General features: G+C 43.2%; 2 protein-coding genes across 3 annotated transcripts; both read right to left on the bottom strand.

Moving 5' to 3' along the window:
• Positions 1-427: 427 nt before the first annotated feature.
• Positions 428-11,667, bottom strand: ptena (phosphatase and tensin homolog A). 2 transcript variants are annotated; one of them, XM_031839541.1, is made up of 10 exons: positions 10,942-11,667; positions 7,192-7,276; positions 7,026-7,070; positions 6,881-6,924; positions 6,499-6,737; positions 6,230-6,371; positions 4,672-4,740; positions 2,335-2,501; positions 1,707-1,964; positions 428-1,577 (listed from the first exon to the last, which is right to left on the bottom strand). In XM_031839541.1, exons 1-10 carry the CDS (start codon positions 11,018-11,020, stop codon positions 1,395-1,397), a joined length of 1,311 nt encoding a protein of 436 aa, XP_031695401.1. In that variant the 5' UTR covers positions 11,021-11,667; the 3' UTR covers positions 428-1,394. The 2 variants fall into 2 exon arrangements, with proteins under 2 accessions (XP_031695401.1, XP_031695409.1); XM_031839549.1 differs by lacking the exon at positions 4,672-4,740.
• Positions 11,668-13,735: 2,068 nt separating this feature from the next.
• Positions 13,736-22,928, bottom strand: LOC116396864 (bifunctional 3'-phosphoadenosine 5'-phosphosulfate synthase 2-like). Its single transcript, XM_031871782.1, has 12 exons — positions 22,745-22,928; positions 20,762-20,876; positions 20,368-20,603; positions 20,104-20,242; positions 19,847-19,965; positions 19,012-19,125; positions 18,309-18,420; positions 17,446-17,651; positions 17,026-17,161; positions 15,489-15,757; positions 15,136-15,365; positions 13,736-14,686 (listed from the first exon to the last, which is right to left on the bottom strand). Exons 1-12 carry the CDS (start codon positions 22,769-22,771, stop codon positions 14,545-14,547), a joined length of 1,845 nt encoding a protein of 614 aa, XP_031727642.1. The 5' UTR covers positions 22,772-22,928; the 3' UTR covers positions 13,736-14,544.
• Positions 22,929-23,694: the final 766 nt, after the last annotated feature.

The following is a 23,694-nucleotide window of genomic DNA, read 5'->3' on the forward strand; positions in this document are numbered from 1 at the left end:
CAACACATCGATAGACTGCAGATGCTCCGCCCCCTAGTTGGGTCACGCGTTTGCTTGAAGTGAGCTTTTAATAATGGTCCTTCCATCACTTCCCTACCTCAAGTCCCACCCGCTATTTGCAGCGCTGACCTTTAAAGCAGGAAGTTACTGTGAACGCGGCTCCAGCGACATGCTTTACAGCATTTTCCTTATCAAGTGCAGCGCTTGTGCACATTTTCCTCCACCTCTCACACGCCCAGAGTTCAGGTTTCGGCTGGCTGTTGCTTAAAAGCGCGACTTGAAACCTCGCCTAGTTAAAAGACTGCTTTCGATTCAACTGCTTGTTGCAGAATACATCTTCGTTCTGCATGATTTTCATTAACTGTGAACAGCAAAGGGAGAATATTACATAAACCCTCTGATGTAATTGTCTGAGTATGACTCAAAGCACCAGGGAACCCCACGCAGAAGACACATCTCAAGGCTGGTTTCTTTAAGAAAAGACAACATTGCATACATTTATTAGGGATGGACGCCAATTCCAAATACATGCAAATCACCATTGTCCTTTAAACGTAGTGTCGACATTATTGCAAACACTTGTCTCCCTGCTGTTTTGTGTATTATATTTTTATTATCTTAGGATAAAAAAAAACATTAACAATTACATGGGATGCCTTGTTCTGCATAATTTAAACGTATACACAGTGGGGACAGGAATGGCAATGCTTTAGACATCATCACAGCCTCTTCATAACCCCGCCCACTCCAAACCCACTGCCCGCATGCAGTTTGCACTGCACAAAGACCAAAAGTCACGTGAGACAGCCTGCAAAGAGCACAAGAAGCATTCACAGTAAAGGGGGATAGGAAGGAGGATAAGATGGAGGGGAGGGAGAGTAAAAGATGAGAGGAGGAGGGGGGAGAAGAGAGGGAGTGAAACAAAGTGACTGCAGCACTGGCCTTGGTTTATTTAGACAGGAGAAGGAGCAGCATAGTCCTAGTATATCATTCTTCTCCCACACTTCAACTCCCGTCTCCTGATTGTGGTTTCCATTGTCTTTGACACAAAAAAGTTTTTATATATGCATGTATATATGTATATACATAGACGTATGTATATAGATATATAGAAACACATGTTCATAGCTACAGCACCTTTTCCCATGGGGCAACAGTGTCAATACCTTGCACATGGTACATGGCCGCGCCAAAGAAAAAAAAGAAAAATAAAAAAAACAATATATTGGTCAGGATATTTATCTTTTTTTCCCTAAAGTTGGCATTTGACATGATGATATTCTATTGCCGTCTGGGGGAGGGAAGGGACAAAGGTTCTTCTTTTGAGTTTATATTCAAGTTTTTTCCTTTTTTTTCTGGTGTATAATTTCTTCTTTTCCTGTTTTAAAAAGAGTTCACACTTTTGTGATTTGCGTGTGCTGCTCTTCATCAAAAGGTTCATTTTCCGGATCAGAGTCAGTGGTGTCAGAGTATCGATAATGGTCTGGCTCATTGTCGCTAACGTCCGGGGTGACGGATGTCGAAGTGCTTGCCTCAGAATTCGAATCCTCCACGGTTTTCGTAAAATACAAATTCACCTGGAATTACAAATCAGAAACTAACTTCAGTCTGTGCAATAAAGACAATACTCATAAACAAGTCTTAATCATTGCTCTTTGGCCGATTTAACAGACTCATCCGAGCAAATAGCCAAATGAAATGCGTACCTTGAAGTTTGGCGAGAAGTAGCGGTTAGCTTTGTCTTTGTTGGCCTTGTCCAAGTCGTTCTTCGTGAGCGTCAGGATGAGGTAGTCCCGGTCGCTTTCCCTGCTGCCGTCCCTGCAGTCGGCGCTCTGCGGCTGGCCCGGTGCCGGTACCCCCGGCTGGCTGTCTGCGTTGTTCACCGCCCCGTTCTCCATCTTGTCCCCGCTTTCCTCTGGTCCAGGGATGAAGAAGGTGTTCACCCAGAAGTGAAACATTTTATCCTACGGGGGCAAAAAAAAAAAAAGGTTGCCGAGAGGAGATGTCGTGAGGAATTGGGCAAAGCGGAGGATTCAAAAAGGAACTTCTCATTACGGCCGGCTATATTCTCATCGTCAACAAAACTCAATATAAAATCTAAACCAACGCTGTTTTACTCCACCAACAAAAGACGTCTATGGCACGAACTAATACACTATTACTGGGCTTTTGCAATAAAAATAACTACATTTATGTATTTTCATGGGATTTGTTGACAGTAAAAATAAAAACCCAGAATGGTGCCAGACTTAACAGGTATAATTGTCGACACCCTGAAATAAGCTCTTAATGACAGAAACATGTTAAATTAAGCTGCAATTAAAGACAACTAACCTTCTTCATCATCTTATTCTGTTTATGGAAGAACTCCACTTTGATGTCTCCGCAAACTGGCAGTGGCTGGGGGAATTCGAAAAACATGTGCTTGTCCTCGCGGCGCGTGTGCGCCGGGTTCGACGTGTGAATCTTCACCTTCAGCTGGTACACCACGAACTGGGGATCTGCAAAATAAACGAGTCAACGTTGCGCCAGAGGAGGGCAAGATTGAGAGATTTATGAGGGAAAAGAGGGACAGAAAACACAAGAGTGAGCGACAGTAAAGGAGCAGGGAGTGTGCCAAGAGAAGAAGCAAGACACCAGTGTTAATGCATGAGTTGGACCAAAAACAAAAACAGCACACCACCACCTCTCCCCTCCGAGTGTGAAACATGCTCAAATTAAGGAGGGGAAAGAGCACAATATGGAGCACCCAAAGAGACCCGGAGCCAGAGACATACGACCCTATTCTGATACAGTCACGGTTCGGTCTTGTACCGGCGCAACACGTTGCGCACATACACATACATACGCACATACATACATACATACAGTGGGTACGGAAAGTATTCAGACCCCTTTAAATTTTTCACTCTTTGTTTCATTGCAGCCATTTGCTAAAATCAAAAAAAGTTCATTTTATTTCTCATTAATGTACACTCGGCACCCCATCTTGACAGAAAAAAAGAAATGTAAAATTTTTTGCAAATTTATTAAAAAAGAAAAACTGAAATATCACATGGTCATAAGTATTCAGACCCTTTGCTCAGTATCGAGTAGAAGCACCCTTTTGAGCTAGTACAGCCATGAGTCTTCTTGGGAATGATGCAACAAGTTCTTCACACCTGGATTTGGGGATCCTCTGCCATTCTTCCTTGCAGATCCTCTCCAGTTCCGTCAGGTTGGATGGTGAAGGTCTCTCCAGAGATGCTCAATTGGGTTTAGGTCAGGGCTCTGGCTGGGCCAGTCAAGAATGGTCACAGAGTTGTTCCGAAGCCACTTCTTTTTTTATTTTAGCTGTGTGCTTAGGGTCATTGTCTTGTTGGAAGGTGAACCTTCGGCCCAGTCTGAGGTCCAGAGCACTCTGGAAGAGGTTTTCTTCCAGGATATCTCTGTACTTTGCCGCATTCATCTTTCCTTCAATTGCAGCCAGTCATCCTGTCCCTGCAGCTGAAAAACACCCCCATAGCATGATGCTGCCACCACCATGTTTCACTGTTGGGATTGTATTGGGCAAGTGATGAGCAGTGCCTGGTTTTCTCCACACATACCGCTTAGAATTAACGCCAAAAAGTTCAATCTTGGTCTCATCAGACCAGAGAATCTTATTTCTCATAGTCTGGGAGTCCTTCATGTGTTTTTTGGCAAACTCTATGCGGGCTTTCATATGTCTTGCACTGAGGAGAGGCTTCCGTCGGGCCACTCTGCCATAAAGCCCCGACTGGTGGAGGGCTGCAGTGATAGTTGACTTTGTGGAACTTTCTCCCATCTCCCTACTGCATCTCTGGAGCTCAGCCACAGTGATCTTTGGGTTCTTCTTTACCTCTCTCACCAAGGCTCTTCTTCCACGATTGCTCAGTTTGGCTGGACGGCCAGGTCTAGGAAGAGTTCTGGTCGTCCCAAACTTCTTCCATTTAAGGATTATGGAGGCCACTGTGCTCTTAGGAACCTTGAGTGTTGCAGAAATTCTTTTGTAACCTTGGCCAGATCTGTGCCTTGCCACAATTCTGTCTCTGAGCTCCTTGGGCAGTTCCTTCGACCTCATGATTCTCATTTGCTCCGACATGCACTGTGGGCTGTAAGGTCTTATATAGACAGGTGTGTGCCTTTCCTAATCAAGTCCAATCAGTTTAATTAAACACAGCTGGACTCCAATGAAGGAGTAGAACCATCTCAAGGAGGATCAGAAGAAATGGACAGCATGTGAGTTAAATATGAGTCACAGCAAAGGGTCTGAATACTTATGACCATGTGATATTTCAGTTTTTCTTTTTTAATAAATTTGCAAAAATTTCTACATTTCTGTCAAGATGGGGTGCCGAGTGTACATTAATGAGAAATAAAATGAACTTTTTTGATTTTAGTAAATGGCTGCAATGAAACAAAGTGAAAAATTTAAAGGGGTCTGAATACTTTCCGTACTCTGTGTGTGTGTGTGTGTATATATAGATATATACACATACACACACACACACACACATATATACATACACACACACACACACACACACATACACTTCAACCGGTGGCAGTCGTGTGTCCTATCCTGCCTCAGACTGCTCCTGCCTGGTGGATCTCTGGGGCCATATAAAAAGCAAATGAGTGAAATGATAATGGATGAAAAGGCTCATTTACCCCAATGCCAATTCCCTTTCCTGAAGCCCTGAGGGGTCGGCTCGCTCCTGTTTTTAAAGGTACTGTCCCCTTAAGAGAGAAAGAAGGAGATTATTACAAACAGGACGTGGCTGGACCGTTAAGGGGCCTGACAGCAGGCACAAACAAGAGCTCCACACAAACAAAACAAAACAGATAAGTGCATCTACACAGTTTTACCTTCAGAAAAACAACCAGTACGCGGCTACAAGGTGTGCGTCGTGTGAGCCGACGCGCTGTGAGATGCACAAAGGGGAAGGAGGAAAGGGGGAACTCCAGATCGCCGACGACCACGAAACAGAGTTGAATTTAGCAAAACAGAAATAAATAAGTTATTTTTAACTGAGTTTTCAAACTAGCTGTTCATCTTTTGCTGAAGTGAACCTAGAACCTGAGGCTAGAAAAGGTTGATTTGAGTACATGTATTAAGACGTCAAACTCAGAATAGGGCCTTCTTTTTTTGAAAGGGAGTGTTAGGAGGAAAGATCAATACAGTCGGGATGTTCAGCACAGTCAGGCGTTACGGTGAAAAAGTCACAGAAATGAAGGAAGGAGGCGCATTCTTCTTGAGATACAGAGGCACAACAGCTCATAAAGACATTACAGAGAACTATTAAACCGTTTGGTTAGTAAAACAGCATTCACGTGTTGAAAAAAATAGACATGCACAATGAAAAACAAAGCGTCATTGGCTGAGGAATTTCACCCAAAGGTCTCTGTGGGGATGACTTCAGTTGAATTATGAGATAAAGCACAGATGTTGATAAAGTTTTGGTTTCAGCGCAGTTTTTTAAATAAAGCAAATTCCTGTCTGTGCCACTGAACACAGCGGACGCACCATTTTACAACAAAGTCATTCCACTGGAGCTCAGAGCAAACATGCAGTGATATGTAAATATGCTTTCATATGTAAATGAAAGCACCACTACAGTGACTTATTAACAGGCGTGTGTAAAAACACAACACCGACCAGAATGTTTAATTGCTTTACTGACTTTTAGTTACTTCCTGGTTATGCATCTGGCTTGTCTACTGTACTTGTCGGGTGTGTGCGTGCACAGTTCACTTCCCTCGTGCTCTGCTCTGTTTAAATAGTGAATATTGTAATTCCTCTGAACACAGAACGGTATTACACAGCAGAAAATGGACACATGAAAGCAGAACCTGGCTTCTTTAGAGGCCGCCTCATGAGGAAGCTAAAAATATTATTAAAAGATGGCTCAAATTGTGTAAGTTTGTTGTACATTGGGACAAACTGAGGAGATCTGATTGAAAGCGTGTTTTCAGAGGGCAGAGAATGAGCTGGCCTTGTTGGAAGCAGTAACAGAAGGGCTTCAAAAGAAATACACTGCAGCTAATTCAGCCACGCTACGGCACGGGCCGACTGAACTCTACCGTAGACGACCCGCTCTGTCCCACAGCAGCGTGGGCGGAGCCCCGACAGCGCACAACACATCCGAGGCTCTCGCTGCGTTTGAACAGCGGCACGCATGCCTACGCCCTAGTGCGGAGTGAAGGTTGGAACACGAGCGTGACTCACTGCAGGTGCCCCCGCTGAACATGGGGAGAGTCTCGAACACCATTTTGTGGAAGAGGAGCGCCACCGGCTTGTAGTCCAGCTGGTGCTTCAGTAGGTGGCTGTAGTAGTAGACATAGCGGCGCTGGCTCGGAATCGTTACTCCCTGCAACGACAGGGACAATGTTTACAGGTCTATAACGTAGAAACGTTTTTTTTTTTTTTTTTTACAACAACTGATCTGGAAGAGCAGCTGCTGTGTGAAGACATTTGGTCTCAGACTATCGTCCCACCTTCTTGTCCCTTGTCCTGACTTCTCCGTAGAAGTCGAGCGCTTCTTGGGCCTTCTGGAACTTGCCGCGGTGGAGGAGATAGGCGCAGATCATGACTCCGGTGCGGCCCTTCCCGGCCTTGCAGTGGATGGCCGCCACGTGATTGTCGTCCTCGCTGAGCCACTGGTCCAGGTCTTCGCAAAACGGCTTAATTAGCTCCAGCTGGGGAGGGTTGTGGTCTTCGAAGGGGTACTGTGCAACTGAGAAGACAAAGAAGCGTGGACACAGAGCAAGACGGGTCAGAGGAGACAAGACACAGGAGACATTTTATCAACCGTGTGTGTCATCAGGCTTTTAGGTCACACTGCTTCTTTTCTTCTATAGAACATGTCAAGCAGCCTACCTCTGCAGTTAAATTTGGCAGTATCGTAGTGTCTTTCCGCGCAGCTGAAATGGGAAGAACAAAATGCGGTTAGCATACACACACACACACACAGAGAGAGGACGTTATTACGTGAACAGGGACAAACAAAACGTGCAACACTTACAGGTTGTAGATTTTGTAATGGTTTTTATGCTTTGAATCCAAAAACCTGTTTTGCAAGAGAGAACATTATATATTTATGAGATCATCTGCCAGAGCAAAATGAATAGACAGAAACTGTGTGATAAATTGCTTTTCTAGGACGACACAAAAGCAGCGACGCAACTCACCGCACTACGTCGTCTATATTGTTTCTGTACACGCCTTCGAGTCGCTCTGCTGGAAAGCCCATAGCAATGATGTTTGGGTAGATATCTGTTCAGGCCGGGGTCAAGGAGCTGTACATTGTGCATGACTGTGAACATCAAAACTTTAAAAAACTAAAAAGGCACGAAGGCAGCATTACCGAGGCACATCTTCAACCTGAAGAATGAGTAGGTCTGCCTTCAACAGCTATCTAATAAAACCAAAGTTACAATCCATAAGAAAAAGTTGCCATCAGAGCACAGTGACAAGAATGCAGAAACGTGCAGCAGAGCGTTAAAAAAGTAACAGCCAACGTTAATATGAGGGTGTCACTGTAGTTATGGATAGATGTGAGCACAGAGGAGGGGCACTGTCCGTGTGTGTTGTGACAGATGGCCTTGACAGTGAGAAGCAGAGAGGACGGGAGTCACGGCGCCCCTGCACTAGCCGGGCCCACATGTGGCTGCACGAGGAGAGTCTCTGCTCTCTGACCCGCATTTATTTTTAGAGCCCAAAAGTTATATCGGGATCGTCGCAAAATGTTTTGGCTTATCTCTCTTTCGAAGCTCAGCCGGAAAACCAATTTGAATATCTATAAGAGATCGAACGCAGGCAACGGCATGAAAAAAAACCTTTTGATCTAATGGGGGGGAGAAGGGAGAAGAAGAAAAAAAAAAACAAAAAAAAAAAAAAAAAAAAAAAAAAAAAGCAGTTGTGTTTTGACTTGCACATGCAGCGGAAGGCAGTTGTGTTTGCGGCGTGGACACAAGTGGAAAGCACCACGTCGCTCGTGCTACACCTGCCTTTAAAAGTTGCCTCGTACCATCAAACGGGGTTCCGTATGTCAGCGCACGATTGGGACGGAAAATGTTGTGGCCTATTATACAGTGACATACATACAATTTTAAAAAAGGTGCACACATCAGTGTCACGTTGCAGAGAAAAGAATAATTGAGTTGGCACGCGTGTCTTTGAGGCCTCATCGCCTACCTGTAAACTGAAGTCTGCGTGTCGCCATAAGCTGTGGGATTTCACACTTCAACCACAGACTCAAAAGGGCAACCTTTACTTACACTTCCTGCACCACTGTGTCAAAAAATAGAAAAAGCTGAATGTTTCTTATTGGATGCATTTCATTTTGAGCAGACCTTATTTTCTCAGAGTCAAATCACTTTTTAACTGGTCAGAAAGATTTGACACGGGCATCTGACAAACTCTGGCTTAGCTGGAGTGTGCACAGACAAGGACCTGCACATGCAAACACACACACACACACACACACACACACACACACGTCTCAAACCCCTGTGAGAGAAATAGCTTTATGCAGCTCAGGTATGCTCAACACGGGCCTTGATGCATGAATTCAACAAGCCCTACGGTTATATTAGCATACTGCCAAGCTACTGACCTGTAGCTCCCTATAAAGAGCTACAGGGACATACTGTGTACACACTGTGCATTAATCCAGTCCATTAATGCCTCAAAGACCTAATCAGGAGCCAAAACACAGCTTTGCTATGCTATTTGATGGGCTATCTAACCCTTGGACCTACTGGCAAAGTGATCCCAGTCTATTCTAAGTGTTTTTAAAAAGCTCCAGAGCTCCCAGGAGAGCCTCAGCCCAGGGCATGTGTGGGGGGGGCTTGGTCTCTGCAGCTGGAAGGAAACACACATACGGGACCCCCGACGGAAGCTCCAAGTAGGAGGGAGAAGAGGAAAGAAAAAAAATGTGCCGTTTCAGGGCACGCCTTTTCTTTAAAGCCAGCACTGCCTGTGCGTACGCCAAATCCACGGCTGAGAGCGAGAGAAAGGGAGAGTGGGAACCGGGCGAATGCCGAGTGAGGAGGGGGGGTGGGGGAGGACAGGAAAGGAAAGGAGGAGAGCAGAGGAAAGGGGGCAAAGCAGAGGGAGGGAGAATTAGAGTGGGAGTAGTGAGGGAAAAAAAGAGCAAAAGGAGAGGTGGTGGGTTGAGAGGGTAAGAGAGGGAGAGAGCACTCAGACAGCAACGCTGATACAAGATCACTGGCAGCTCTATTTTAAGGGCAATTCCCAGAACTGCGATACTGCATTGCATAACTGCAGAGAGCCCATATTGTTTTTAGACACCATGCCAAAAAAAAATGATAAAGGGGATGGTTAGAAAGGGCCCACATCTGAACGAGAGACTTCAAGTGAAAAGAAAGACGTGCCCCCTTCACACCTGCACCGATCTCTAGAGGCAGCTTTAGTGTTGCCACAAGTTTTACCACATTAAAAACAAACTGGGTGAGAAACATCTGATTATAATATTGTGATGCACACGTTTCATCATCCCAGCAGACACTTCAGCTCAACGTTATCTATAGGATTGAGGAAGCTAGCGCTCCGCTTTACATTTTCCATTCGTCTACAAAAGAAAAGAAACGTGAGGCAGCAATGTTTTCAAGTTAATGCAACAACACAGAGCATAACCAGAGAAAATGATATGCAGACATATCACGGCATGTTTCATCTACATGCCGTATGGATTCAGATAGGGCGACAACCTACAATCATAATTATCGATTCATCTTCAAAAATACCTTTTTTCCCCAACTGTAACCTTGATTAATCAATTAATCCTTTGGTCTATAAATTGTCAAACAATAAGGGGGAAAAAAACTGTCAATCAGTTTCCCAGAAGCCAAGCTGACATCTTCAAATGTCTTGTTCTATCTGACCAGTGGTCCAACACAAAGATATTCCATTCAATCTCATATAACACTAAGAACACCAGCAAATTGTCACATTTTAGATGCCGGAGGCAGACAATATTTGCATTAAAAACACATCAAAATGAACTCATCTATTATTTGCCCACTTGTTTCGGCTCTACAACCAGAAATATCAAACTCGGGACTCAAAAGGCCAAAAAGGTTGTTTAGAAATCGTGATAAAAAGTGTGATCAAATCTTAGTACAGACACATTAGATTTCATATTTAGTTGCCCGTGGTAAACTAAATCAGTATCATTTAGTTCATGACCAGTACCAGCTTCAGTACCAGCAATACAGCACCGAGGAACCAGGTCATCATCAGTGGTAATAGATGAGAAATGAGTGGTGCAGAAGGGCCTGAAATAGACATTCTTAAAGCTGGAAATGACTGCATCTCCATTAAAAAGGGGGAAGGCAAATGTTAATTAGATTTTTCGAAAGATTTTGGTCGAAATCCATCAATGAATACTCACCCATAGAGGACACAGCCGAGATGAAGGAAAGGTGAGCTGATGACAGCAGTAACCAAAAACCTACCACATAACGCAATATAATGCATCTAGATGCACAAAGATAGAGAGAATACTAGACCCCATCTAACCCTACCTGTCTTCAGACACACACTGATTTTAAAAACCTGACTTAATGCCACTAACAAACCCAGAGCTAGGTCCACCGCTGGTCGACTGGTATGTAACGTTAGGTAAACGTCGCTTACTCAAACACACACACTAATGTCCACTTAAACGTTTTTTTTCATCTATAATACGACTGTGACATTTGTCTGTGCAGGTTTGACAGATCCACCATCTTTCAAACATGCTGGGGTGACAGCAGAAGCTAGCTACGTTAGCATGGAAGCTAACTACCTCTACATTACGGGTCCAGTTATGCTACTCAATGCTAATAGTACACGTTACCGGTTAATGATCTGGGTGCTGGGGAAATTAAATGAATAAAAAAAAAATTAAAAAAAAAAGCAGTGTAAAAGGATACATGTTAAGTCCAGGTCGAACCCATCCTCTTGATATCTCCTTTTGTTCCGGCTGACCATTTCTTTTATAATCGCAGCCATTGTAGCAGGAGTCTTTCAGGGGTAAATGATGAAAACAGGTTATTCTAGTGTTACCCGTCTGGTCGTGTGTGTTGCGGTCAGTGGGTCAGGTCCTCGCGGGAGACGTGCGAGCCAGCAGAGCTCTTGGTGTCCGTCGGTGGGATTAGAAAGGCTTCCTCTGGAGCATAAAGACGGGCCTCGCTCCGCTCCTCCGTGCAGGCCCGACTTTGCCAATCCCGCAACTCGTCTAGCAAACGCTCCCGAATAAAATACATGCAGTTGTCCTTTAAGATGCAAGACACGGTCCAGGCCGATGATTCTTCAGACAGCGAGACTATAGAGGACTCACCGGTAAACCTGTCTCCAGTCACTCGGACGCAGCTAGCTCGCTAGCTGACGAGCTAAGCTAGCAGCAGCCAGCTAGCTAGCGACAATAGCTAACGCTGCCTCCTCTTTCGATCCAAGAGCCTCCTAACGATTCAGCATCGTCGTCGACTGATTGCCAAGAACACATCTGAAGAAAAGTGACAGGCTCCACCGTGAATGTATTTAAACTATACAAAAAGCTCAGAGATCTGCACGGATTGGTTTGACAGTTCCGTCCCGAGGAATCATCTTCTTTTCTTGCTCCTTTCGCTCCAGCTGAACTCTCAGGCTCCCATCATGGCCTCCACCGAAGGAAAAAAAGAAGGTAGAGCGGGCTGGGATTTTAGAACAAATATCCCTCCGCCTACTCCATATAGTTCTGCCGTTTAAATAAAACCGGCCAACGCAGCATTAGCTCATTGTGTTTCGACAATTTATTTTTGATGCTGATGAAAAACTGCTCTCAGAAGTAATTGTTACAGCCTCGGAAAACGCAATAGTCGAGTTATTTCATGCTTCTGGCGGAAGGATAAAGTGAGTCGGCATGCGACGCTCCCTTCTGTCAAAGTGATCACGTGTGACTGTAATTAGGGAAGTTTCCAACATAATGTCACTTTTCGCGGTTTAAACTGTCATTTCAGGCCGTATAAAATATATCCTTTAATTTATCAATCCATGAGACGTTTATCATGTTTATAGTTGAATATTAGTATACTTTGCAGTTCCTACATTGCCTTCTTCATACAATCTCTTCAAAACAATCCTAAATTATACTAACGTTGTTCACAGCATGGACCATAGTCTGTTATTTTATTGTTTATATTCTTGTCCTTGACGCTCACTTACAGTGACATTATGCATAATAAAATGACAAATACAGTCATTGCCTAGATTCATATGAGATTATTTCAATGAATACTATACTACTAATAATAATAATGACTCTTTAGTTTACAAGAACACAAAGAAGTAATCAAAAATGTTGAATGCATCAAAAATATTTATCTGAAGTAAATGAGATTCTCAGTGGTTTGGATTAGATCCGAAACAATTAGTCAAATAATTAATTAGTCAAGCTACAGAAAATAAACAGCAAGCAATTTCATTATTGATTATATAATCATTTATTTCATTTTAAGTGCCAAAAACATTTGCTGGTTTTCTTATTCCTTAATAAGTCCACTGCACTCCAGCAGCAAAAATCACTGCATGTGCCTGTGTCCTGCTCTGAAGGCCCATTCTTGCTAAAGCCAAACAGCCACACAGCATGAGGTCACTTTCATGATCGCCATGTTCATAATGCTAAATAATTGGGGCACCATCTCTCCTAATGAACTGTGTGTAAACATCAGCCTACATCTGAGGAGGCCATACTCAATCCATGTGCATGCAACACAGCTGCGCAAACCATTGATCACTAACTGACATTTTCACATTTAGATGAGGTGCATGCCTTGCACATCGACCGTCATGCCAGTGATACATTTTGGGGTGTGAAAAAAACGGTTAGCCTCTACGTTCAGAAATATTAGGCCTGTGGGACACAAGAGATTTACACCAGTAGCCGTCCTGGTCATTTCTCAGTGACATGACATGTTGGATGTACAGTAGTTGGAGATTTTATAAAGTACTGAGGTTGCAATTCAGCAGATTTAAATGGGGTTACCTGGAACATCGCAGATTAAATGATCTGGTCCCACGTGAGGCTAATTACAGCTTCTTACAGGAGATACTGGTTCTCCTCAAAGAAGAACACTCATCTGGTAGCAATGTAAGCCCTTACAGCTTAATGACAGAACGGCAAAATTAATCAGTCCTTCAAGTTCAATCAACCATCTCTAAAGTATAATTTCAAAGCGTCTCAGGATCTCCTTAATCTGTTATAACAGATCTGTCTGGCAAAGCCGATCCAGAGTCAAACCCCAGTGTTTTACAATTCCAACAAAGGTCCATAAAGATATTAGACAGTTATAAAGAACATCTCCACTGTGACTGCTGCTTGTCCAAGTTCACCCAATATTTGAGACGACAGGTAGAAACACAGGACTATCTTTGGATCTGGTATCAGTGAGAGATGTCATCATGATGACTGTCGTTATCAAGCCCACCTCCTGTCAGAGAAACCCACAGTGACTGAGCCCTTTTGCATGCATTTAAAAGTACTTCTGTTATTTTGGTGTTTTTCCCGTACCACTTCTTGCCAGCAGATGGCAGCACTGCACTCTTGGATTTGCAGCCCCAGAATGCCACACTGCCCAGTCGACTTCAACCTTTAACCCTCAATTGATAGGTAGGCACCTTGTACAAACATAAGTTAAATATGGTGTGGCGCAAAACAATGTGGCACAAAGACAAATCAGTACAGAGGTATCAGGGAAAAGAGAATAAATTTAATCCATTACATCAGAAGGCATCTTGTTTCGATGTGATTCATAATAACTTCTTTATTACTGCATTTGTCACCCTAAAACTGCAGGTCTTTATTACATAATTGCGCTTTATAAAATCACACAAATCACATAGACACGTCAGGGCAAATGGCAGTAAGACATTTAAACAATTTCTGTTTTATAAAGTTACCATTTGAGAGAAAGGCACTTTCACATTATTAAAAAACCTATGTTGCATTTCATAAAAATATGAAACATTAATGGGATAAATTAATGAACATCCATAGGCCAGATGGGAAAAAAAGAAAGAAAGAAAAAAATGCACTGTAGGTAGTGATACAACAGCTAGCAACCTTCATTCAGCTCATACATAATTTAACATAATTTATAATCGCCATAAAATTTTAGAAAAAGTGAATTTTCTTTTGCCATGCATCCCTCAGCTATTACATGTAAATATCACAAATGATTTCTTAGTCTTCGGTTGTGCTTAATTCAAAAATAATAATGATCTCAATCTACCTTTAATTTATTCAAATACATAACTTAAAATAATATGCATTTATAACGGACTTATATGTTTTACAGGAATGTAAAAATGTAATGCTTTAACTGCTAAAGAAAAGTCATTTCTTTATGGTGAAGAGACTGATTATTTATAGCAATCTAAATAAGTATTTTTGGATAAGATAAAACAAAAATCTATCTAAATACTCCTGTACGGATAGGGGATTTCTACCCTCCTTTGGGAAACGATGGCTTTCCTTGGTGAGCTAAGCGCTCTGTTGATTACTTGTCCTTCTGCAGAGAGGTGTAGTACTCGACCAAAACCTTCCAGGCCTTGGGGGCCATGAAACCATCTGGAGGGTTTTCTGCACTCCGAGCCATGTTCCTCATCTTGGTTCCAGAGATAAACTCAAAGTCAGCATGTCTGAGAGAGTGAGGGAGGAGGGAAGGGCAGGACAGGCTATTAGATATGTTGTTTATTTACAAATCACATGATGAGGCCATAATTACACCGGCACAGAAAGGTGGCTGTAAATATACAAGAGCGAAGTCAGAATTCAGTAGGAGTTGTCTAAAGATGTACACGACAATGTTCTTGCAGTGCGACCAAGATAAGAGGCTGGGTCACAGACGGTTCACATTTCCATAAAAATCATGTTTAGCCTTGAAAGATTTGGGCCTACAAATGCGTTATCAGATTTATCACAGCAAGTCTGACATTTCTTTTACCAGTTCGCTCCAGTTTTATTGCACTTGGGTTCACACCGGGACAACCATGTCAGTAGATTCCATGTTTTACATGAAAAAACAATTAGGAAAAACAAATAATACGTAGTAGACAACAGGACATATGAGAAAAATCTCTTCACTCACCGCTCTGTGTCATAAAAGTCCATGGCCTTCTTAGTCTTGTTGTAGGCAGCGACCCTGAAGGGGATGATCTCCACAGAGGTGAGGCCCGGGGCCATGGTGAGGACCTTGCTTCCATGGGTGGGTTCATACAGGTCCTGCTTAGTCACCGGGTGAGGCATGCCTGCAGGGTCCCGGCCAACAATGTAGAAGTTTGCTCCGGCGATCATTCTGGCTCTACAGTGCCACTGAACCTGATGAGGAAGACATGCATGTTGATATTTATTCACACACACACATATTAAGGGTAAATGGGTACACAGTAGGAAGCCGGACTGATAGAAACTGCTAAACAATAAGCCACCACTCCTCCTCACCTCTGTGGGTCCAGCGTACATCATAGGAGAGGGGAAGATGGCAACGATGGTGCTTGCCGGGTCCAGGACGCCCTCTTCCAGGACTGCAGCATGCTGCTTCATCCGCCAGTCCAGAGGCACATCGTCGTCTTTGGTCCAGCCGCCGAGTGGGTGCAGCAGGAGGACCGGATTCCTGTAGCCTCGCTCCAGCAGACGCCGCTTGGTGTCCTGCATCAGCAGGGCGTGACCATTGTGGACCGGGTTACGCAGCTGGAATGCAAACACCGCATCTAAGGATGGACAACATGGAGGATTACAAAATAAAGTTCACGTGACAATAACAGCAGCGGCATCGCAGTGTAACAGAAGCAGTACAACACAATGGAGGTGTTGAGCTTTCATGTCGGTGCAGTCCAACATATGTGAAGAATAGAGTGCATTTTAGTAGCTGTCACAGTAAACATGCTCACAATACCATCCACAAATCTCTTTGTTTCATACATTTTCTTAGAAAAATGTATCTATATATTCTATTTCATCTATCTATATTTTTCTTACTGTCAACAAACCCCACAAAAAGCCCAAAATCAACAATGAATTGATCTCACTAACAAGTATTTTCTGTGTAGCATTGCTAAACCCAATATAGCTTTTTCCTCTAAGCCATAGAGCTCCGTTGTTGTCAGAAGCAGTTAAAAACTCATCATTGTTGCACCGACTGGCATCATTAACACCAACATGCGCAGTGTTGTTTATTTTGTGTCGGTCCCAAATATACCGTCCTAAATACTCACTAACATAATAAATCTGCTGCAGAGAATAATCCAAAAAAAATGCACTGCATCCCTCTGTTTGAGAAATGTTTTGTCAAAAACCGCAGTCTATTTTAGGAAAGCATTTAACCTTTTTTTAAGTGAGTATGTATTTCCAAACTTTTTCAAACGGTTTAGTTCGTCAGCAGGAAGAAACAGACTTGAGTCTGAGAGCCACAAAGAAAGTATTGAGAGACGGACTAATGGATTTCTGCTTTTGGTCTTTTCTTTGGGTTTGTTAACAAAAAGAAAACAAACATTTTGTAAACCTAATCTGTTAAGTGCACATCACCACATGCCTGTACCAGTAACACAACTCAGGAGAGCAGCAAAGAACGACAATGAACAAAATACAAACTGTAGTGTGTTGCAGATAAATAAACGACACAATCCTGAACACGGCATTCACATCAAAGTGAGCAAGCGAGAGCAAAAACAGGTGATCACATTTCGTACTTTTTTAGAAAGATACTGCATGTCTCCATTGATCACTGAACACAGGGCACAAACATCACCATGCGGCTTTAAATTTACCATTTTATTTTTTCATCAGGTCCTTTGTCAAGTTCTTCTGAAAGACAAATGGTGCACTGCTAAATACATTGCTTTCTGGTAATGGCTATTCATTTTTTTTTACCAGCTGCGAAGGGTATTTTTTTTGTCATAAGCTGAACACATTGTATGCCATTGTGTGTTCCCTGATTGTTACGGTGGTTTTGCGATCGGAGTAATTTAGATTCTCTAACCTGCTTTCATGTCTTTGAACTTCTGCTTGAGCTCCTGTGGAGTGAGGCGGTACTGGTCAAGTCCATCGTTCCATTTGATTCGCTCCAGCACCTCTAGGTCACCACCTACCAGCCAATCACCGCCCTCCATAACCATCTGGACAAAGGTGATAAACAGATAATTACATTTGAGGACATAAATATGTATCTGTAGTATTGTTATTCAAGCAAATTATTGGCTTTAGGTGTTAATTATGTGATATTGTTCTGGGGCTTGATTGATGTTTTGTTTGCAGCAAAATCCCAAAGTTCAATATTGACACAGCGAAGGCTAACAAAGGTGTATGTACCAAAGGACATTACTATTTGCTGTGCAATCTTGTGACAGACATTGACATTGCAACTGTACGCGTTGAAGATATTTGATGAATGCCTTGTCACCTTAATGTAAGGGTGCTGTGGACAAGTGGTGCCCCACTGTCTGGCACAGCGTTCCTCCTTGCGATGTTGGTAGAACTCTGGGTTCCTGAGAATAGCCACACGTGAACCCTGGTACTCCAGAGCGACAGCCGCACAGCCGTCCATCCCCCGCTTGGCCTCGGTGCTGACAGGCAGGACGATGGGAACAGACATGTTGATGGCCCCACCTGGGACAGAAGACGATGCAGTGATCTCAACCAGTGAGCCAAAGAAAATATTACTCCAGAAATGTTGTATTACACAATGAACACTGCAAAACAAATACAAATCACTCAAGACAACCCGTAAGTTACAATTCATGTTTGGGGATCAGCACTTTAAAGCAGTTATTCCCCACCAGGCGTACTTCTTAACCTAACTCGTATGAAAAGGTTGAAGTTGGAAGAGGAGAAAAAAAAAAACTCTTTTCCATCGCAAAAAGCCCCCAGTGCGTTCTTTGAAACAGGAGCAAAAAGTAATGATTGAACACTTCAAGTAGCTGTCTGAAATTAAAATGAAACTGTGGAAAATAGTATAAAGTGTTTGGATAGGTGGGACTGAGTTGCTCTATTTGGAAATAGGCTGTAATCTTTTCTGTTATACAGTACTGATGTTATATTTTAACATAAAAACTCCAATCATTCATACCTTCAGTCATTCACACACATTTGCTGTCAATAATTGCATAGCAAGTTCAAAAACAACATGCACAATCCTATTTAATTGTCACTTATGTCCTCAGTAGGAGAGGTTACTCTGCTTGTGCTTGCCTTCAGGGCAATGTGGTGGAGACACGACATCCTGGCATGTTATAAGAACAGTCAATATGTGCAGTGGGCTCTTACCATCCAGCAGGTTGCCAAAGTGTAAGACCTGCAGGAACTCTCTCTCCCTCATGAAGCCCTTCAGAGGGCTCGCCCAGCCTTCTGACAGGACCTGCACCCACTGTAGATCCAACTGTGGACGAGGAATCATGTCTCATCATCAACAGCACGACAGACATATAACGCACGGACTTAACTGCACTGATCAGCGCACTGTAAACGTTGATGCGCTAAATCAACAAGTCTGTAAATACAAGTATGAATGAAAATTCATTATGGAAGTAAGAACACTGGATGGTTAAGAGTTAACATCCAGCTTATAGCGTCACTGAATGAGACATTGCTGCTGACACATTTATGATCATACATTCCTCGCAACAAGATGGCTTGAGATAACTCATCTGTTACTCATCCAACATATCTTTAGTCTGCTGGATGAGTAACAGACTAAAGATGGAGGTGTTACTATTTTAAATACACAAATAAAGAGTGAAATAACCATTGACTAAGCGCATTTAGAAGAAGATACAATTAGAAAGACAGTTCACTTCAATCTGTATTAGTACCCAGGGAAGTTGGAGGACACCATTAGTGCGCAGGCTCTAAACAGTGGGGAATGTTTATGGGCTAATCATGAGCAGCTCTCCGCCACGGTCCAGCATTGGCCCCCTTGTCCATTTGCTTTGTGATCAAAAAGAAGCCCGTATGCTGGAACGATGGTTACCTTGGTGATGCTGATCGTGGGAAGCGTGTTTGCGTCAGCCACGGCAAGATTCAGCTTGTTCTCCGTAACAAAGAGTTCATTCACCTCCTCCATGATCTCGTCTGGTACAATGTTCTATATACAAGGAGAAAAGGGGAATATTAATATCATATAGTTGGATGTGGTTGGTATTGTAGGTCTATTTTTGTTATCGGTGAATCTGATGATTCATTCCCCCGACTTATCAGTTAATCGTTTGGTGTGTAAAATGGTAAACAAAAGTTTGTAAAGCGGCTGTAACAACCTTTCCCATCATTTTCAACCCACAGTGTCTTCTTCAGATTGCTTGTTTTGTCCAACCAACAGTTCAAACCCCAAAGATATTTAATCTACTATCATATATGACAAAGAAAAGCAGAAATTTCCAGCATTTGAGAAGCTGGAATCAGGAGACGTTTAGCATTTTTTCTTGAAAAAAAAATCAATGGGTTTTTGATTAGATGCCAGAACTGGTTATGAACCAGTGTGATGATAACTTCCCAAATGGCCCACGTCATCCCGGCACCACTCTATTGTAATTGCCTTTCAAAAAGATGTTTGGTTCAGGGAAGCGAGCTACTACAGTCCATCCGTGTCAATGCGAAACCTGCTTTGAGACTAAATCTGCTTGTTTAGTTAGGGATGTAGCAGACTTACCGTCTGGTATTTACTTACAAGGTGCTCTGTGAGCTTTAACATTTGTCTTGTACACAGGAAAATACAGTGCCCATCATAACAGAAATGTAAAGTGACTGAGACTGATGAAAGCCTGTGTGAGAAGCAACATGTATAGTACAATGTTTTATGTTACACCCACCTGCTCCTTGAGCAGCTCCAACACTTGGTGGAGGCACTCGTTCACTGAGAGCTCTCCAGTTTTCAGCACAAGATCTGGCGCCTCAGGACGCTCGTAATTTGAGTCGATCCCAGTGAAACCTGGCAAGAAATAAAAAAAAGACCCCCATCAGTGTTCATATTACATGTTTTACTTTAATAAGGTTAGCTTTACTCGAATCACTCCTAGAGAGCTAGCGTATCAAACATTGGTGGGAAGTTTTGCACTGTCCCACTGACCTTTGATCTCTCCAGCGCGAGCCTTCTTGTAAAGTCCTTTTACATCCCTGCTCTCACACACCTCGAGAGAAGCGTGGATAAACACCTCAAAAAATGGCAGCCCGGCACTCGCGTGGATCTTCCTCGCCTCGTCGCGATCCTGCGGAAGAATTTCAGTACAAACATTTCATTTATGCGTTGTAGTGTATTCCACACTTTCACCAAACCCTTCATTGGAGGTTTTCAGCTATTTGTGTAGACTTTTGACTGCTCGTGTTTTCTGACCTTGCCGAAAGGTGAGATGAAACTGGTCACGCACACCAGCCCGGCATCGGCAAACAGTTTGGCCACCTCAGCAATACGGCGGATGTTCTCCTCGCGGTCTACGGCCGAGAAGCCCAGATTCTTGTTCATGCCGTGGCGAATGTTGTCTCCGTCCAGTGAGTAGCAGGGAATGGCGTGGGACACGAGAAACTCTTCCAGGGCAAAACTGATGGTAGTCTTTCCGGCACCTGACAAACCTAGATGCAAACATGTGACAAGAGATATATCAGCATGACGACACTATATTTTTAGTCCGGTCTAGGTGAGCTTAACCATGTCGGTTCCTATGTGACAGAGGAATGAGCCGCCTCGTGACCTTTAGATGGAGATCACATACGAGTGTATAGAAATTTACCGGTCAGCCATATGGTGCAGCCCCTGAAGCCTCCCCTGGTCCCCACAACCTGTCCTCTCTTGCTGCGGCTGACATGGTGGGCCTGATACACCACGTTGGTCGACCTGTTGAGGTCCTGAAACAGAAGAACGTGTGCTCAGACAGAGGCAAGCGAACGCGGTTCAGAGGAAGTTACATATGATGTAATGATGTACATACTGGTTTTACTTGTCCTGTTGAAAGTGACTATGAGGAGCAGGCTGTGGATAAATGGGGCTGTATTGACTTCTAGAGGGGAGGGGTAGATGAGGGAGGCATGGAAGGAGAGGGGGGGGAGAGGACTGACTGGACAATGTGTCCAGTGTGTGCAGCCCAACGATGATGTGGCAGTGCTCGTGCCCACACGTTCGCCCTCTGCACCCACTTTCCCCTCGTCCCTGCATCCATCCCATGGCTTCACTTTTTGTAATAAAAAAATGAATAGAAATCACTCCAAATATGACTAATAATATGTTGAAAGCTTTTGAAAATGTGCAGCTTGGTTACAAAAGTGTGACACTCAATTCTGTGGAAGGATGTGAACATTTAACACTGTCATCGTTTGTCAATAAGTGGCCTTAATATGCTTGGCACAGCATTGCAAAGTAACACACTGCTCTGTGATTCACATGCTCTAATAATGAACATTATCTCATAATCAAAGGACACGGACAAGGCTACAGTTTGTGCATACACACCCACAGCCTTTGACAAGCAGATTTATACTTTGACAGCTTCCCTCCGTTCAAATGATGGCTTCATAAAGGCGTATTTATTTAAGAGAAAACTTTAAGATGTGCTCTTTAGACATGCTTTTTTCCCCCAGAACCATTACTTCACTTCATTTGAATTCATTTCTAAATCACTTCCCTCCTTTAATTTAGCATGCTTTTGAATTTAACTGTCGTCTTATAAAGGACTTTCAACTGCATTCCCGTGTAAGAAACACCTTATGTAACTCCATTCCTCTGGCTCCCAGTGCTGCTTAGATCCTCTTTGTGAGGAAATTACAAAAGATAGACTTTGATAATAAAGTGGTCTGAAGATGTACAACAATGGGAAAATAGTAAGGGCCTTTTGTCAAAGTAACAACAGCACTTTGGGTACATTAAAGCTGTCATCTCCTCAATTAATTATATGTCACAAAATTGTAAAGAAAAGCCCATGTTTACATATCTAAATATGTGTGTGTTCTGTGTTGTGTATATTCTGTCCAATAAACAGTCTAAAACCCAAAGATATCCCATTTACACACTAATAATAATACTTTCATCTGCAGTTTAAAAGGGACTCAGCTCTGAGATTTTCCGGTGAGATCAGAGTTGTCTTGTCAGTAATGGTGCACAAAGTTAGGGGTGTGAATCTACAAAATGCAGCTCGTGCCTGGGGCACACACTCTAATAGACAAAGACACAAAACAGGTTTGTGAATGTATGTTTGTGAGCCTACAGTACGGTATTTTGTACAACAGTCTTTCTCACATAGCTCTCCTCCACACAGGTTCTCCAAGTTATAGCAGTATTCCTGTGCAGCATCGGACCGCCGTCTCACAGTGGCCTCTTTCTCCAGCCTCGCTACATTATGAATGGGCCAAATTGACGTGGATACGCGACTACAACAACCGGCCTATTATACAGAGCCGAGGCCAGTCTGTGACCATCACACCTGGCAGCAGCCTCAGTTACAGTGATGAGGGAGGCACCAACAAGGGTTACCTTTGAAGGAAAAAAGTCATCAACTACTGAGACTACTTTTCACTGTGTGTCTCAAGGAGAACAGAGTGTTTATTAGCCTATGAATAAGACACACAGCGTTAAATAGTTATAAGGGGAGTTTTACATCTCGGGCGCTGGCGGCTGACACACACACACACACACATTTTTTGACTAACACTTCAGGGCTGATCTGATGACAGATTGCATTTCAGTTGTTTCTTGCCTCACCGTTGTCTCCACATCTACTCACCGTACGAAGCTTTTTCACGCCGGACATTTCGCTGTTGGAACACCGCCTATGGGCTGCTGAACACCGGGTCTCGGACCTCTTCACGCTCGCAGATGCCTGGATGAGGGAGACGAGTTCGTAAAACCTCCAGAAACTTGGTAATCGAAGAAGACGAGGGGGGTTTAAAAGGGACTTCCAAGACACGTAGCATTCCGCTGGCCCAGCCTCTAGCCCTCCTCCTCCGATGCCGACAAAAAGAAATCTGCATAATATGCTGTGTACTGACCAATACTCGAGCAAAACGACATGACGGGGCGAGCCTCAAACCCGGCTGAAGTGGCACAGAGGTTGGATCATTCGGGTTGGACACATTACCGCTACTCTCTGACATTATCAGTTAAGCTGCTATGTGAAATGACACAAACACTATCTCTCCAAGCAGCGAGTGAGTTAGGCGTTGCTCGTATTGTTTCAGCTACAGAGTCGCACTCAGCTCCGGTTACAAAAACCAAATCTCTCCGGTTTTATTGAAGCGGAACCGTTAAGAGAGCAGCAACGTTAGCTGACGTTACTTGGTTAAACTAGTTGTAATATAGCAGGTGAACATTAACTTATATCAACTCTATCGGGAGCAACGTGACATTAAGAGTAGGTCCAGTAACGTCATTCAGCCGAAGTGACAAAGTTCACACGAAATGATATCTTAACAGTTAACCAATTCATCGTTAAGTGAGGGAATATGGTTCTGTGCTTTGTTTTGAGGTAACGTGTCCTGTAGGCTACTTTGCTTGAGTATTATACCTTGTTAACGTAGCATACTACAGTTTGGAGGCAAATGTACTTTTCACTCCACTACATTTATTTTGACAGTTTTAATTACTTATAGATACTTTGCGGAGTCATATTATTAATGTAACATATGAGCAAAACTATACATGGTGATGAATCTTTATGAATTCACCTCCACCTGA

Source organism: Anarrhichthys ocellatus, unplaced genomic scaffold (assembly GCF_004355925.1).
Source record: "Anarrhichthys ocellatus isolate YVR2014 unplaced genomic scaffold, GSC_Weel_1.0 scaffold3, whole genome shotgun sequence".
Lineage (NCBI taxonomy): Eukaryota > Metazoa > Chordata > Actinopteri > Perciformes > Anarhichadidae > Anarrhichthys > Anarrhichthys ocellatus.

Coding starts and splice junctions, on each gene's coding strand:
- ptena (XM_031839541.1), bottom strand. CDS start 11,020: ATGGCTGCGATTATAAAAGAAATGGTCAGCCGGAACAAAAGGAGATAT. Junction 7,277..10,941: donor GTTCGACCTGGACTTAACAT/GTATCCTTTTAC, acceptor CGGCCTGAACAG/ATATCTACCCAAACATCATT. Junction 2,502..4,671: donor GAAAGGGAATTGGCATTGGG/GTAAATGAGCCT, acceptor TTTATTTTGCAG/ATCCCCAGTTCGTGGTGTAC.
- LOC116396864 (XM_031871782.1), bottom strand. CDS start 22,771: ATGTCCGGCGTGAAAAAGCTTCGTACG. Junction 20,243..20,367: donor TCATCTCACCTTTCGGCAAG/GTCAGAAAACAC, acceptor ATTCTTCCGCAG/GATCGCGACGAGGCGAGGAA. Junction 17,162..17,445: donor CACAGCACCCTTACATTAAG/GTGACAAGGCAT, acceptor ACCTTTGTCCAG/ATGGTTATGGAGGGCGGTGA.